The following is a 15,946-nucleotide window of genomic DNA, read 5'->3' on the forward strand; positions in this document are numbered from 1 at the left end:
TATGTGCTGACACACTTGGCCAATAAAGCTGGTTGTGATTCTGAGTCTGACAGACACGCTGAGGTCGTCAGTTGTGAAATGATAAATACTGACTCATCCAGTATCTTAATATTCATGTACATCAAAATACTTGTCAGAGACATATTGCAAAGAGAATAAGACAGAAATAGACTTTTGGACGCTTCTTGATAAATTTTATGCCGCATGTTGTAGCATTTTCCCAGTCACACAGGAGATGAGATTAAACATTTTTATTTGTATAGTTAACTGATCAACGTTTCAGTGAGGGGTTGTCTCCTATTAGCGACCTAGGCTACGAACGTCCATCCACTGAGTGATGGATGATTTGACAAATCACATAAAGTTAATCAGTATTTGGGGGATTGTTACGTTAATGCTAATGCTAACCACTAGTTAAGGCAACATTAGCATTAGTTGTATTTACTACATTACCCTCCACAGTGGTTCCACTTACTTCTTGCAATATCTTTGTAGGAGAGGCTTTGATAAAGACAGACCTGACTTTGTCCCCTCTGTGTCCTCCTTTGGTCAAATCGTCCATCCAGTAAGTGAAGGGGTCGGTGAACATAGTCCCATCAGTTAGAGTCTTTTTAAAATAACGTATTTGTATATTCTCTAAAATATGTGTTTTCCACACCTTTTCTTGTCAAACAAAAAAAGTTGAAATATGCTAACCGCCGTTTACAAGCTGTAGTGTTAGAGATATTTTACCTCCAGCTAAGCCCCGCCTCTCAAAAAACGTCACACTGTTTACAAACTGTGAAGGGGTCTAGGCAGCTGGGACATTTTAGCTGCAGTTTGGCATCAGTGGTCAGAGGGGAGGAGACCCAGTGTTGGGGTACAGACTCTAGCGTTGCTTAGATGAGCAAATTTGGGACCCCAGATGATGCCTAAACAGAAAAGAAAAAGGCACAGAGGGAATAGAGGATGAATGGATAAGAGGTAGGAATATAAAGGGATGAATGGATGTTGAGGGGAGGCTGAGTAGGAGGAGACAAACAGGGCTGACAGAGTTAACCAGGTATAAGTTAGCTTGACTGCTGTTAACTTCATTTCATTTAATTCATTTCGTTTAAATGAATAATAATCCACTAATCAGAAGAGACCGACTGGTTTGTGTTTTTGAAAACAAATAGCTGTATTATCAGACATGTCAGCGAAATGATATAGTAGGTTAGAGGAGGAGAATCTTGACATTGTATAACTCTGAACTTGGATCAAACAATGTTTGATGAAAATGTCAAAAGTGCTGGCGGTTGTTTTTGATGCCTGAGTTTGAGGAAAACATCCTATTATTTTTGTGGTTCAAATGTGACACCTGATCCTTCTTTGCTCGTGTAGACTCTCTGCATCAGACACTTTGTTGTCATGGCTACTGAGATGTGCTGTAATTTTTGCTGTTTTTTCTTCTCTTTTTTTTTTTGTTTAAACCAGTGCACCTACAATTCAGAAGCTCAGATCGTGACTCTTTGGCATTTTTGTAATTCTGCTGACCGCCTCAAATCGCTGCGGAAAGTCCGAGTCCTCTCCTGACTCCTGCTAAAGTACACACACGTTTGTAATTGGTGTTCTTCAGATGAGTCACAGGCGTAGCTGCCTTTGTAGGTGCAATTTACGATAAGCGCTCATCGTCTGTGTTGCCGGTTTATCTGTTGCAACCACTGCAAAATTCAATAAGTGGGAAGGAGAACATTTTCAGAAACTCGTGGTGCATAACTTCAAACACACACACAAAAAGAGCAATACACCGTATATTTGGACTGCACGTAGCATAAATTATTACATCTTAAGTATTTCCCGTGATTATCTACGACAGTGTGCCTAACCCTTCCTTCTTCCATCTTTCTTCACAACATCCTGGAGGACGAGGAGCCGGTTCTTCCTGTGACGAGCCCCCACCCTGACTCTCATTCCCTGTGTTCCTCCACGTCTCAAGACCATCCTCCGTCTCCGCATTTGACCCCTCTCATCTCATCCATTTATTTCCCTCAGTCCTGTTGAAGTTGTGGCCTTGAATTGCAGCTTAACTCATTAGCCCTGCAGGTTTGGTTCATATTCTGTATGCAGCCTATGTCGTGGTTGGATGGTAATAGCGTGGGGGTCTGTGTCGAGTGCGCTCCTCGCATCCAGCTTTCCCTCGCTGACTTTGGATGAACGGGTCGGACGAATCATGAACCATTACTCCCTAAATGTAACGTTCTCTGATCCTGTGCGAGGCTGTTACTGCGGTAAGCACCGCTGTCATGGTTGACTGCCATCTTGGAAGAAGGGACTATTTTGGCAGGATAATGCGGTCACGCCACTGAGTGAATAGGGGGTCTTGAGAGAAGAGGGCAGAGATAAGAGAACGGAGAACATTCCATTAAAGCTAGCGATGGTATCAAGCTGAGGCTCAGGGAAGACTATTCTGCACCGAAGCCCACCGCAGCACCCGTCGAGTGCAAGGTGCATCTGTTGCCATGGTACCCGGCGCAGGCAGACCCCTTTCATGTCTGTCAAGACGGGAGGGAGGAGAGACTAGCAATATGTTAGTCTCGCCTGCAGTTGGAGCTGAAAACGGACGTGCCGGGCGCCTTTGCGTGCGCGCTCTTGGACCTGCATGCATGCGTCCCCAAGCACACGTCCAGGTGATCCAGGTTTGAGATGCGGCACGCTGACAGAGGCTCGTCACACAACATGAATCATTTAGTCACCACAGCAGAGCTGGAAATGTCACGTCTCATCAGCGTTCCCCACGCCTTGGTGCCCCTGCACCATTTACATCCCTGGCAATGGAGTGTAAGGGCAGATTTGATTAAAGAGAGAAGCTGAGATTTTAAATGCAAACAGACATTTATTGCATTGGGAAGCAGTGGTGTACATTTTCCCCACAAAAGAATTTGCAGTACTGTAGCACTTAATAAGATCATAGTCTGTTGTGCGGTTGTCCGTGCCGAGTGCCTCAACTTTCATTTAAACAAATCGGGACAAAGTGCGCGTCTCAGATTCTCGATGGCATTTCCACCTCGGCCTCCTTCCGCGTCTGATCTGCCCAAGGAACGGGATGCTACTTCCTCACAGTGGAAAATGCTGACTTGACCTTCCTTGGCAGCCAGACAAGCGACCCAACAACAACAGGAGAAACTGTACAAGGAACATGTCCTAAAGGAAGCCAAGCTATCCGCTATTGTCTTCATCTTTCCGATACAAAACTATATTTTTGTGTTTTTGCTACAGATTCAAAACATTAAAAAAAAAAAAAAAAAAGCAACATCAAGTACATCATTCCTTTTTGTAAACCACAATCAACACTAACAGTAAATAGTACTTTGTCATAATCTTTATTACAAGATATTAGGCCACTGTACAAATCAGTGAGAATCGTACAGTACAACGCAGAATTAAGACTGTTTCTCGAGGTTTGTCATTCAAAGCTGTATACGAGGTGCTTCAAGAATACACAAGAGTTTCCAGAAATTCTGCCATGCATGCATGATTTCATATTTGCCATGCATGAGTTTGTATTTCCATGTTTTAAGAAAGAGCCCTAAAAAATGGCAACCCAACAAAACAGCTGAACTGAATGAGTAAATGTATAAAGCACAAAAAAGAACAATTAGTCCGGTACAGTATATCCCTCATGAGATTTTGGCACACACGATAATGCACAATGCAATATAAATAGATTTATCAATAGGGTGTGTACAGTCAAGTTACAGTATCAACCAATCCAGGTGAAAGCCTGGGAAGCTTACAAACAGGTGAGAGGTACACTGTATATAAATGACTCGTTAGCTGCAAAGTATGGTAACAAAAAACACTCAGGCAACATCAAGAATTTTTAAGTGAAAAAAAACATCACTCATTTGCTCAGTTTTCTCAACATACAAAAACAAAAAACAAAACACTCCCTCAGGCTCCCTTGAGTCACTGCAAAAGACATACTGTATTCCAAAGGATCAATAAATAAAGTCTTCAACACAGAACGAACCAGTTTACCAATTCCCACTTTGTGCAAGAAAATATGGGCTACCCTTTCCATATTTACAGACTCTGATATTCAATTGTCTTCGATCAAAATGAAGAGCAGAAAGAATGGTACGGCAGGTTTGATTCATAAGATAGATATAGGAGAAGTGTGTGCTTTAGTTTCTATATTAGATTTATTTCGGTTTCCTGTCCCTGATTTCTGCATTTCGACAGCATCGCCTTCTTCCTTCACCTCACACCCCCCTCCTCGTTGTCTTCTCCTACATTTGGATTTATGGCGAAACCCTGTAATCGAGGGTGTGTTTGTTTGTGCGTTTTTCTGTTTGTGTGTGTATGTGTGTGTGTGTGTGTGTGTGTGTTTGTGTGTTGGGGGGGGGTCCACCTGGGGGTCTCCTCTGCTGCCATCTCCCACCCCTGCCAGTGTGGTGTCATCCGTACGGCCATGACCGACTGGGAGAGGAGGGTGTGGAAGTGCTGCTTGCTGCCACATGAGAGAAAGTGCTTATATACAGTGTCTTTGGATTAAAACTGGTAAATATCGCCATAAAAAATTTCAAGAGTGTCTTTTGGGAGGGGGGGAGGGAGGGGGGTTGGTGAGCCAGAGCGCTCTAAGCCTCAGCCGGGGTCTTCTCTGTTCCATTTTTCAGCGCTCCGTCGTCACCGTTCTCATCCTCGATCACAACTGTGGATGACAGGAGAGAGTTAATGAAGGGGGGGGTGGGAGGTGGGAGGGGGGACTCATGTTGGTGTGGCGTCTTGAAAATTCACAAACGACTGACAGGAGGGCATTTAAGCCCAGAGCCATTAGCGCTGCACTATGTGAGCAGAAGTGATGTGTGTGTACGCATGAGACATACAGCCAATGCATATAAGGAGACAACCATGAGAGACACCGTGTGTGTGTGTCTGTGCATCAGATGCGCATTTGGGAACGTGCATGTGTGAATATCCAGTGCACCCACAGGTGTAACCCTTACACGTCTGCCTGTTTGCCATGTTCATCCACGTCTGTGCTCCTCTGCACATGCAGCTTTGTTTGTACACGTATTTGCAAATCTTACATTTTAAAGCCCCTGGGTGTTCTCATTAAGGCAGGGCGCACAGAGAGGACAGCACCACCAACCTGAATTTATCATGCAAACCAAAATAAATAAATAAATCTGAATAACACAGCAAGCAAGCAAGCAACCATGCATCCATCCATCCATCCATTGGGGAGGGGGCATTCAGTACAACTCTGTTGAGCAACATTCAGGCATTTAACATTCAGAAGGCACGCACTGCGCATCCAACTTGTGTTGCAATGCGAATAGAATATTTAAAACCCCATACATTACACACGCATGCAAACAATAGACTTTTCATCCGATCTCACGCTCTACTGAAGACCAGGTCAAGGCAACAGCGTCGCCGATCTGGCTTCTCAAGGATATATAGTCTTAATTGTGGTACACTGGTAACCCTACGTGCGCATTCGCCACATTACCATACAAGTGAAAACGCCTTAATTACATAATTACCCCGTTTGCTCCTGCCTATTTGTCCGAGTTTCGGCGGACGTTTATTCTGTGAGCCGTTGAAGAAGTTGTTGGTGTCTTGAAGACGACAGGTGAAGGAAAGGTGTCCCTCGTCGCCCTCATTTCCATAATGACTCATTTTTTCTTCGGTGAAAGGCAGCACTTCCGACATCTCCAAATGCGTCTTTATCAACAAGGCGCACAAACTGAAATGTATAGCTCGTCGCCAAGCTTGAACCTGGTCGTCTGTACCAAACAAAAGGTGGTGGTGGGGGGGGAGAGAAACAATGCAATCTGCTGGCACGACCTAGCCCTTTCTGTTTACCCCGAAGACACGTGTCTGTCTCCGTAGGTACGCAACAGAAATAACAATAAATCAAAATGTCCTCAATTTCCCCGTTCGTGGAGCTTCGGCAACATTATTAAAAATAAAAATAAAAATCCAGAGGTTTTTTTTTTTTTTTTTTGTAGTTTAGGTTTTTCCCCCTGTGCGCGTATTGCTTTGGAAATGGAGGCGCACGTAGAATAGAGCCGTGAAGCGCCCGCTGGTTTTCGAGCAGCTGAACCCGTCGCACGGAAAATCTGAGGAAGAAATGCAAATTGAGGAGCGATGCAAAACACGGATCCCGGGGAGACCAGGCGAGGGAGCTGTACGGGGGGTTTTCTGGTGCAGCCCAGAGACGCGTCCTGCTGGAGTAGTGGCGATGCTCCAATGCCTCACTCTCTGGGATCTAGAACCAATCAAACAAACGGCGATTTTAAATTCTAAGATGGCACATAGACGCCAGCCAATTCAGATCTCTGGGAGAGGGGGGGGGGGGAGGACAAAACGTTGCTTTCGCGCCACCACTCGACGAGTCAATGATATTAACTGATCGGGCTCCTCTCTTGACAGTTCCACCAAATTTACGACGCATTGGTGGGGTTTTGAAGTTGCCTATTCGCCGAGACAGAGCTCGCCGGATGATGGCAGTATTTTCATGGGCTGAGACGTGACTTCTGGCCCCGTGGCGCACTTTCAGTTCCGCGCTGTTTTCAGTAGTTTCTGGAAAACTGCATACAATCATTTGGTCTGACTGAATGTGCCTTTCACTGCGTAAAGCACGGAGTAGGTGCGCTTTAAAGTGCAATCCATGCTCCAGACTGGACGAGGTTCCAGGTTTTCTCATCGGTTGTTGTCATCGGATTCAGACTCTAGTTAAATATTAGATGGACCCTTCAAAAAACGTGACAGAAACACACGAAGCAGATTATGAGATTATAACAGGGCTATTTTGATAATGTCACCACAGGCCGGGTTACAGGGTGCAACTTCGAGAACATTTTGGTGTAAAGTTTGCACAAAAGGTGTAAAGTTTCAAGATCAGTGAGGGGTATTAACACTGGTTTGCTCAAACATATCCCGCTGGGGTTTGTGTAAATGGATGAAATTAATTCTCCAATGTTTACATCAATCTGTCCTCTAGAGCACATCACAAAGGGACATCTGAACAAAACAGGTACGTGCCTGGAGACGGGTATCTTGACATGGACTATCATCTCTCAGAGGAACTTTACCAAATATCGTTACACGGACAATGAAATGAAAGATGATACGTGAGCCTGCAGCAGAGCTAACTTTTATTTGCTGTCAACTATTCACAGAAGAGGCGCATTCATGACACACCTAACCTACTCCCATTAGACTTAAGGCAGCCATGATTTTTATCACAGGAGCCACCTTTTATTTCCCAATAGCAGCTCGTTCGCTTCTGCTGTTTTGGTGTCATCTGAAGTGGTTTGTGGGTTTTGAGCTAGTGAGCATTGAAGATTAGTACAACTGTGTTTATACTGCAGCCAAAGGGGAGAATTAATCAAATGTACAATAACAGCAGCCAGTGGAGGACAGTTTGACTCAGTTGTGCTATTCATACTGTACTTATGCTGCATAAAGACTGCAAACACGAGCTAATTGCTAATAAAGGTTAGTGGGCGTTACTAGAAGTGTCCAAGGATGATGAATGGACTGTTTTATTTTTCTTTAATAGCTGCAGTACTTGCATACATGGGTGGACTTGCAGGTTTAAGACTCGTGCATAATGTCTTTGGACACATATATGTATATACAGTATATCGGGGATCTTCAACCTTTTTCAGCCCAAGGTCCACCAAACTGGTGAAGAGACTAAATAGGGACCCCCTACCCACTATATGTGTTATATATTGAACTTTTCGGAAAATTGTGGGGAAAAATGTTTGAAAGAAATGTCTAAAAAATGTCCGGATGACCCTAGGGGTCGCGGACCCTCTATTGAAGACCTATGCAGTATACCAAGTGATCTGTAATGTTTCTTTGCAACTTTAAATATTCATGACCATTAATCTGGCTTTGTTGGACCAGTTTGATGGCGTGTTGTGCTTTAACGTAATTTAAAAGGTGCCAAATAAATTAAATGAAAAAGGAAATAAAATGACAGAGGCCTGTTAATGTAATTAAGCCCATGTGTTTCATGCAATGAATTTTTTTGCATGAAAGTAACATTCCCCTTTTCCAGCTGAGCCATTCTGTTTTTCTTTAGCTTAAAATATGTCGTCATATTTAAATTAACAAATGCACAGCTTCCCAAAACGGAAAATGAATCGTTTTTATATGTCCTGCAAAAGTAAAAATTCTAGATATTCGCAATTCTGACACAACTCTAAATCATTACATTTATTTTGATAAAATGGTCATTTCATTTATGAAGTTTTATTGGAATTGCATGCACAGTATAAAGTGTACAACTGCTGAGGATCCCACAGCTACAGGAGCTAGCCAGTTCATTCACAGCTAGATCATGTGAGATTATAAACTGCATCACGATTTAATTAGTAGTAAAAACAGAACTCCTCAGGTTTTCAACAGAACTACCTCTGATTAAAACCTCGTCAGTGATTCTTTTCATCATCCCGTCATTAGCGTCGTCATTGTCTGGAGCAACGTAGGAATGACCCGTAGATGGTTTGATCAATCCACCGACGGAATCTGGACACGGCCGTGTAGACTCCAGGAAACCTCGCATCACCGCAGCCGTTGCCCCAGGAGACCACGCCATAGACCCGTCCCGCACACACCAGGGGCCCGCCGGAGTCCCCCTGCAAGGACAAGGCCGCACCTTCTATCAGTTACCATGTGACAATGTGCCTCATGGGAAAGCTTTCAGTTTCATGTAATGCTACTGTACGGCTGTTTTTAATGCACTTGGTTGGTGTTACAGGATTATACAAAGACTCGGAGGACTCGGGCCTCGGAGGCAGCTATCTTTTACTGTTCTTGTAGATCATATATCCCGGCAATTTAAGGTTTCTTCTTTGTTCTCTATAAGTCAGAACAATTAAAAGATATTGCAGTAGTATCTCAAAGCACAATAACATGTTTTTTCTTTTAAGGATTTAACAATATAAAGTTATTGAGTTTTCCCAAGACCATCGTATTGATACACAGTCTTCCTTACTTCCTAACGTCCTTGAAATAAATGTTTTTAAAGTTGCATTTCAGATGTGAACTGCTATATTTTACATATAGCCAGAAAACATGCGCCTTTATCGTTGTAAGTTGAGGTGATGTGAAAAACTGCTACGTAGACGTGTCAGACGCGAAGCGTCGTTTCCTGAAGCTGTTTGCTCTTACACAAAGCAAATATAAGAGAACTGCCGTGAGAAACGTGAGATTTAAAGCTCACAAACGGTTTCATGATTTCAAATCAGGTTCCCATGGAATCTTTCCCCATGCCTGTAAAAGCCAACACGCAAAGTTGCCTACTGCAGCGTTAAATATAGCACTTTTTAATTAGTCATTCGGTTCTTTACCCTAGGCGAAATGTAGCCTACTGGTATATCACACATTGAATTTCATCTATCCAAGCATGCTGCTACGAACGTGTTTACCTCAAAATTACAGTAAGGTTTTCAGTCCCGGCGCTATTTTTGGGTTGCTGTTCTTCCTCCGCTGCAGCTCTCATAACTAATATCCTTGTTGAGGATGGACTGCCACGCCTGCTTAATAAAAGCTCGTAGTCGACCCAATACAGACACCATGAACTGCATCCTATCAGGGGGGATGAACTTCCCAAAACTGTGTTATTGTTTGGCTCTGATGTAAGATGATCAAGAGAGGATTAGTAGCTCACGTTATCTGATATACATTGGGAACCAAGGTCGGTACCTTGGAGAATTTATCATTTCAAAAATGTATTTCTTGATTAAATAATCACGCTTGTCATGTGCGAGACTGAACAGCCTTTGCACGACTTATTTTACACCTCTTTGCAGAAGAAGGTCCGTTCGTCTCCTGTACCTTGCACGCATCTTTCCCCCCGGTCCTGTAGCCGGCGCAGATCATGTTTGCTGTGATGTTACCATCGAAGGAGTCGCTGCTGTTGCACCTTGCGGTTGAAACAATGGGCACCGCGACTGTCCTGAGTGTGACAGGGACCTGGCCTCCACCCAGACTGTTGTAGCCCCACCCAGACACCCGACACACGTGACCTTCGAACAAACCTGTCCCCTGCCTGGGAAGAGGCGCCAGTGACACGTATTTGTTCAGGACCATTGGGGCCCGCAACTGGACAGAAAGTGAGAGAACAAAAAGCACAGTGCAATATATTTTAATTCATTTTGGATCCTGACTGGTTCTGGTCACGTGTTCTGTGGGCGCCATGTTAAATACATGTAATCAACATTCACCCATAGAGAAGTGGCAATAACAGGGAATAAAACTGGATTAAAAATTAAAATATTCCACAGTGCTCAACCTACGGCTACAGCACGGGATCAGGAAAACCCATGGGAAACTCCACTGTTTCGGCAGTGAACAAAAACGGAAAAAGTTATGAGAGAAGAAGATTAAAAGGAAGAACTGGATGCCAACTGATTTCTCCCCCTTATGCGAGGTAAATGTCAATGACTCTCTTTACAAGTTATTTAAGTTTGAAGTTAACCAAGCCTTATACTAGCCTCATGCTAGCTAGTTATCTAGACTAAAGGCTTAGCAAAATAACAGCTACCATCATATATACTGTGAAACCCATGTGTGCATGTAATTTAATTAAAATGTAACTTTGCCTCGGTTGCCTAAGTTCTTATGGTTAGCGTGCTAATGTTATAATGATAACACTAAATAACAATAAGGGGAGCATATCTTTGTTCCCCAGGTCCCTAACCCTGTCCCTAACCCTAACCCTAACCCTTTTTAAAAAAAAATTGGTTATTGACAGATGTTGGCAATAACATTTATAGGCACGTTAATGGTGAAAATAAGACATTTATTTCAGCATAGCACGTCTGCCCCATAGGGTTACACTGTAGAATCTTCTCTCCGAGGTAGCAAACATGGCGCCCATGAATCAAGTTTGCCAGATTCTCTCGGTCACTGTACACTACCTGACCAGTAGCAGCTTGCAGATAAATCTAGCAACCATATTATACTCTAATTATACCATATAATAACATTATAGTATTGACAGTGATAGGATTACTGTGTAGCTAAATCTCTGCACTGTTTCTGCAGTACCTTGATGAGCATGATGTCTGCGTTGTTGGTGCTCCTGTTGTACAGCGGATGGGTGACCAGCCTGTTGGGTTTAGCGTACTGCTCAGTGCCCTCGAAGTAGTTTACTCTGTAGTCCCCCGCCACTATCATGATCTGCTCTGCCCTAAAAGACGAAGCATTTCCATTTTTCCATCACACTCACTGACAGATGCAGCACCAAACAGACCCGCTACATGTGTAGTTTGTTAAAGTGCTGAATGACACACAGGAGGCATTGACAAGGCCAGAGTGTGTGCAGAGGTTTATACGGACCACTGTGGAGTGACTATTTGTCTGCCGGGGAACAATGGCTTACTGTGAGCTGGCAGGGCTGGGACAGTAGAGCAGAAATATGGCCAATTTCCTGGATTCAGACAAGATCACACTTCACCGTCTCTCTCTCTCTCTCTGTTTCACCCCCCCGCCCCCACACTCACACTGATGATACGCCAAGGTCGGCTGACTCAACTGCATCTGTGTGCTCCTTGACTTCCCAATGGCCTGCGTAGAGATTCACTATAAATTGAGATCAGGCTCCTTTTGCTTAGCCGTGCACAGACTGGTTGCTTGGTTTTAGGTGTATCTTGACATAACGTTACACCAAGTTACCTTATTATATACATCGACCTCTAATAGATTGAAAAATGCCTCAGCAACGTGAGGATCAGTTCATACATTTCAGAGACAATGTGATCTTTAGCTTGAGCACAACGGTGCTCAACACTTTACATTTATGAGGGAGGTATGCAAGAAAAAATCTATAACCAACTGGTTTTGGGTTCATAAAAGACAGGCTACATTTATTCTAGTGGATGTAATTAGGCACAGATGACATCTTATGGAAATTTGGTGAAAATGCAAGGGTAATATGTCGACCAAGAGCAGTATGCTTTCTGTGATTTTATGTAACGTTCACACCTACTTCACACCACAATCGGAGGTGAGAATGTAAGTGGTGTTTGAACGTCTGTCTCTACAGCTATCTTCTTATTTCTTTATGCAGCTTTTTTTGTGTGACTTTCCGTGTGGTACAAGATGATAGCGTTTCACTCTGGAACTGCCGCGAACACTTTTCCAAATGGTTTGAAAGCGAAGTATATCATTACGAGCAAGATCTGAGATCCTAAGTTGCCATCAGATAGCGTGCTGATGGCAATTTTTTAGCAAGTATTTTGTCAGAAGCCAAAGTGAAAATGTAGACAGAATATGGTGACAGTGCTGAAGTGGTTAACCAAGTTTTTAGGTTTCATAAACTGGGGAACAAGAAAGCTTGTGGTTAAGCTGCTAGAAGATTAAACTTAAAAAGAACTCAAGTGAAATCAAAAGCATTAGCATAGATCTGAGACTGTGAGGTCTTTAAAGTCTTCTGTGTTTGTGTTGAGTAAGTACCTGCCTTGGGACTCATTTGTGCTAAGTACGCTGCATTTACCCTGGTGATCTAAGAATATGTAATTTTAACTAATTTAAAGTAAGCCTGTGATAGTAACAATAAAAAAGTCTGTCTCTTGACTTAATATAATAGTTTTTTTTTCATTAACAAGCTGTATGTAAGTGGCTCAACAAATCTTATGAAGACACTCAATTTGCATGTTGAATTCTGGGCAAATGCTACCAACTAACCAGCTCTGCAAAAGAAGAACATGGAAAAAGTGGGAGACTGGACTTTACAGTAAGAATTAAGTTGAGTTAAGTTGGTATATATTGGTTTTATATTGTTGTAGAAACAAAATAACTGGAAGCTTAACGATAGCAAGTGGCCTCAAAAGACTTTTTATATGAAACTAATGTAAAAAATACTTTAAAATACTTGATTCAAATTTATTTTCAAGCTAACGTTTACAAAATGACTATAATTTAAAGTAAGAAGTAAGCAAATATGTGTTTTTTTCCCTCTATGTGACGTTAGCTTACGGAGCTAACACCGGTTAGCCGTTAGCTAAGACAAGTTAGCCGTTAGCTAACACCGTTAGCAAGGGGTTTTAGCTGTAAGTCGGCCATGCAGTGATAAAAATACATTAAAATACATTTACTATGATATCAGCTTACTTTTACAAATTGACTTTACTCTTAAAAGTAAGTTTTTCAACTCACTTTTGTGAGCAAAGTCAATTTGTAGAATCTCAACATTAAAGATTAAAGATCACTTTATTGATCCCTACAGGGAAATTGTTTTGTCCAAGAGTTTCAAGGTAACAAAGAACATATGTGTACCAGACATAAGAATAAGAGTCAAAAATAAAAATGAAACAAAATAATCTTAACAAATAGAATAAGAATGAGGTAGTAAGAATTACAAAAAATATACAGTCCAATCTACAGTCCCATTTACCTGGAATATAAGGCATTTATGTACAGACATTAGATATAGAGACATTTTAAAGTGTCAGTCCCAAAGTGTCTCAGTGTCTTCTGCAAAATTAAATTGACTTTACTTAGAGAATTAATGTTGTACCAACAAAGACAACTCTGGTTTGATCTATGGGAAAAAATGATGCAAAAAGTTGCCTTACAAAAAGTAAGCAACTTTTAAGTAAAAGGAGCACTGCATTTTTTTTTTTTCAGTGAATGCACCAATGTTGATTAATGTGCAATGTTCCAATCCAGTAAACTAAAAATAAAAAACATATTTTTGTAGCCTCATGGTTGTTCCTAAGGCATTTTTAATGTAGATCCCCTTGATGCAAGAAGCGAGAGACATGCAATTGTAAGATCCTGCAAACAATGCACAGGACAAAGGTTAATGATTATTGACGTCAGAGACTGATCAGCCTTACCCGATGTTACAGTGTGCTGCGGTGAGCACCCAGTACCTGTGAACCAGCGATCCTCCACAGAAGTGTTGGCCGCTGGTGCTTTGCAGCGACACGATGTATTTGATGGAGTTCGGTGCAGCGGGGTAGCCGCCAACTATACGGCTGTGCGGGAGCACGCGGCCTGTGCGGGGACACAAATATCGGTGAGGAGGTAAAATGGGCTGTGACAAGTTTGCCTTTGAAGATTTACTTGTGGTTTCATATCAACTCTTGTCAGTGACATCGTAGAGTCCTGAGGACGTCTTCATTTGACATCTGAAAAGCTTGTTCCGCTCTGATTTCCTGGAACGCACTGACATTTGATCCGAGCCGTGGAGCGGCCTGTGACAAATGTTTCTCCGCAAACACTCCCAATTTCCGTAGCATTTCTTTCATGCTCTTCTCTTAACTGATGTCCTGCATCTGCGTGTATGGTAACACTTCTTAAGAAGTCCATAAACCACAGAGGGCCCTCACAGAACAAAAACATCCCACTGACCTTGACCCGAACAGTTAGTGGTTTTCTGTCACCTGGGAGGCCACTGCGTAATGAAGGTAACACAATATTGCCTGACCTTCTAGTGTCACCACCTCACTCTGGGCCCTGAAACATTAGAGTGGGGACTCTTCCCGTCTGCCTTATGCAACCACTCAACTACTGTACCCTGGCCTTAGGCTGCGCAGTCGGAGACGCGGTGGGAAAACTAAGAACGTTTTCCTCGCAAGTGTAACAGTTGATACTGTAAATTAGAGGGAAGCCATTTCAAGGAATAGTGCAACATCTCGGCAAATGTGAAGGTGGTTTCTGTTGACCGTTAGATGAAACCATCCATGCCATTCACAGCATGGCCCCTTTATGATTCTCGCTATTGTTAATACTGATGCTTTTGTACCGGAAAACAAATAAGACACAACACACTTAAAGTGCTAGTAGGTGAAACTTGTTACCAGGCTTCATGTTTAACTAACCAGATACTGGCGGCAGCTTCATATTTACCTACAGACATGAGAATTTGCATAGAAATAACTTTTTATTTTGACCCAGTGAGTGTTTTTTTGTAAAATTAATACATAGACATATCATAACCCAATAAGCAAAACCATGAAACTGACTGCTTTTACATTTGTCACTGCCAAGGGCATTAACGCAACATTTAAAACTGTACATCTTTTGTTAGATAAATCTAAAAAATCTGTACTCACCGCGCACCGCCAAGAGATCCAGGAGCACACAACACAAACACTTGAGCAAGTTCATCATAGCAGCAGACCAGCAGCGAAACCTCTCCAGCCTGACGACCTGTATCCTCTGACGGTCCAGCCCGGGCGTTCATCCCTCTGTGGGAATAGTGGGAGTCAGTCACATCAACCTTTATCCTCAAGTTTCCTCTGGAAGAAAAAAAAAAAACAGGCAAGTTTTTAATTTCATCTTGGTGCAGGAGCACAAGCCGAGCGCCGTGGCATTGATTGAGAAGGAAAGAGAGGGAGAGACGGCAACAAAGTTCACATTCAGGGAGTATCACAACTCTCTCTTCTGACCATCCCGACTTGTCGAAAGGCCTTACGCTGTTGCCGTGGCAACGCGGGGGGTGGTTGCGGCGGTACTGTGCCGGGGAAGGTTCATTTATACTGTATCAGCGCGCTCTGTCTGTGTCATCATCCGGGCTTATCCCCGTTGAAATGTCTCAGTGGCCGACTGTGTGTTTGTTGCCGTGCGTTCTACACACAAGCGTTTCTCTGTGTGAGTGACAGCCATTACTGTATCCAATGTCAGCAATGATAATAACTCATCATCATCATTATTATCATCGGACTTCAGGCAAGTCAGCATCATCCACAGTATGTTGGGGGGGGACGACGACGACGACACCAGAGGACACTGCATGCAGTTCTAAAACTTTTGACAGGTGGTGTGCCGTATATTTTAATTTATAACCTAAAGGTGGTCTTTACAATGTCAATACAAAGGCGCTGTTAAAGGAATGATTAACACAAGGAAATTTGCTGTTAATTGGAAGTACAATAGAAATAAATTTTATTTCAATTCAACTTTATTTATATCGTCAATAACAATACAAGACACTTTACGAAATCCGCTC

The 15,946-nt window shown here is 42.7% G+C and overlaps 2 protein-coding genes across 3 annotated transcripts; both read right to left on the reverse strand.

The window, feature by feature from the left end:
• Positions 1-2,834: 2,834 nt before the first annotated feature.
• camk2n1 (calcium/calmodulin dependent protein kinase II inhibitor 1) lies at positions 2,835-6,315 on the reverse strand. The gene is made up of 2 exons (XM_047583819.1): positions 5,511-6,315; positions 2,835-4,672 (listed from the first exon to the last, which is right to left on the reverse strand). Exons 1-2 carry the CDS (start codon positions 5,677-5,679, stop codon positions 4,599-4,601), a joined length of 243 nt encoding a protein of 80 aa, XP_047439775.1. The 5' UTR covers positions 5,680-6,315; the 3' UTR covers positions 2,835-4,598.
• Positions 6,316-7,147: 832 nt separating this feature from the next.
• On the reverse strand, positions 7,148-15,255 carry LOC125006981 (trypsin-like). Of its 2 annotated transcripts, none has more exons than XM_047583532.1 (5): positions 15,051-15,255; positions 13,866-13,989; positions 11,038-11,179; positions 9,823-10,089; positions 7,148-8,621 (listed from the first exon to the last, which is right to left on the reverse strand). In XM_047583532.1, exons 1-5 carry the CDS (start codon positions 15,106-15,108, stop codon positions 8,451-8,453), a joined length of 762 nt encoding a protein of 253 aa, XP_047439488.1. In that variant the 5' UTR covers positions 15,109-15,255; the 3' UTR covers positions 7,148-8,450. The 2 variants fall into 2 exon arrangements, with proteins under 2 accessions (XP_047439488.1, XP_047439487.1); XM_047583531.1 differs by having other exon boundaries at positions 13,830-13,989; positions 15,051-15,252.
• Between the last annotated feature and the right edge of the window lie 691 nt (positions 15,256-15,946).

This window comes from Mugil cephalus, chromosome 4, assembly GCF_022458985.1.
Source record: "Mugil cephalus isolate CIBA_MC_2020 chromosome 4, CIBA_Mcephalus_1.1, whole genome shotgun sequence".
In the NCBI taxonomy this organism is placed as follows: domain Eukaryota; kingdom Metazoa; phylum Chordata; class Actinopteri; order Mugiliformes; family Mugilidae; genus Mugil; species Mugil cephalus.

Bases quoted from the DNA above. Each gene is read 5' to 3' on its own strand.
- camk2n1 (XM_047583819.1), bottom strand. From the start codon at position 5,679: ATGTCGGAAGTGCTGCCTTTCACCGAAGAAAAAATGAGTCATTATGGA. The intron at 4,673-5,510 runs GTAATTATGTAA...TGTCATCCACAG, and splicing joins AATAGGCAGGAGCAAACGGG to TTGTGATCGAGGATGAGAAC.
- LOC125006981 (XM_047583531.1), bottom strand. From the start codon at position 15,108: ATGATGAACTTGCTCAAGTGTTTGTGTTGTGTGCTCCTGGATCTCTTG. The intron at 11,180-13,829 runs GTAAGGCTGATC...TTCGTCTTTTAG, and splicing joins GCAGCACACTGTAACATCGG to GGCAGAGCAGATCATGATAG. The intron at 10,090-11,037 runs GTACTGCAGAAA...CTTTCTGTCCAG, and splicing joins CAGACATCATGCTCATCAAG to TTGCGGGCCCCAATGGTCCT.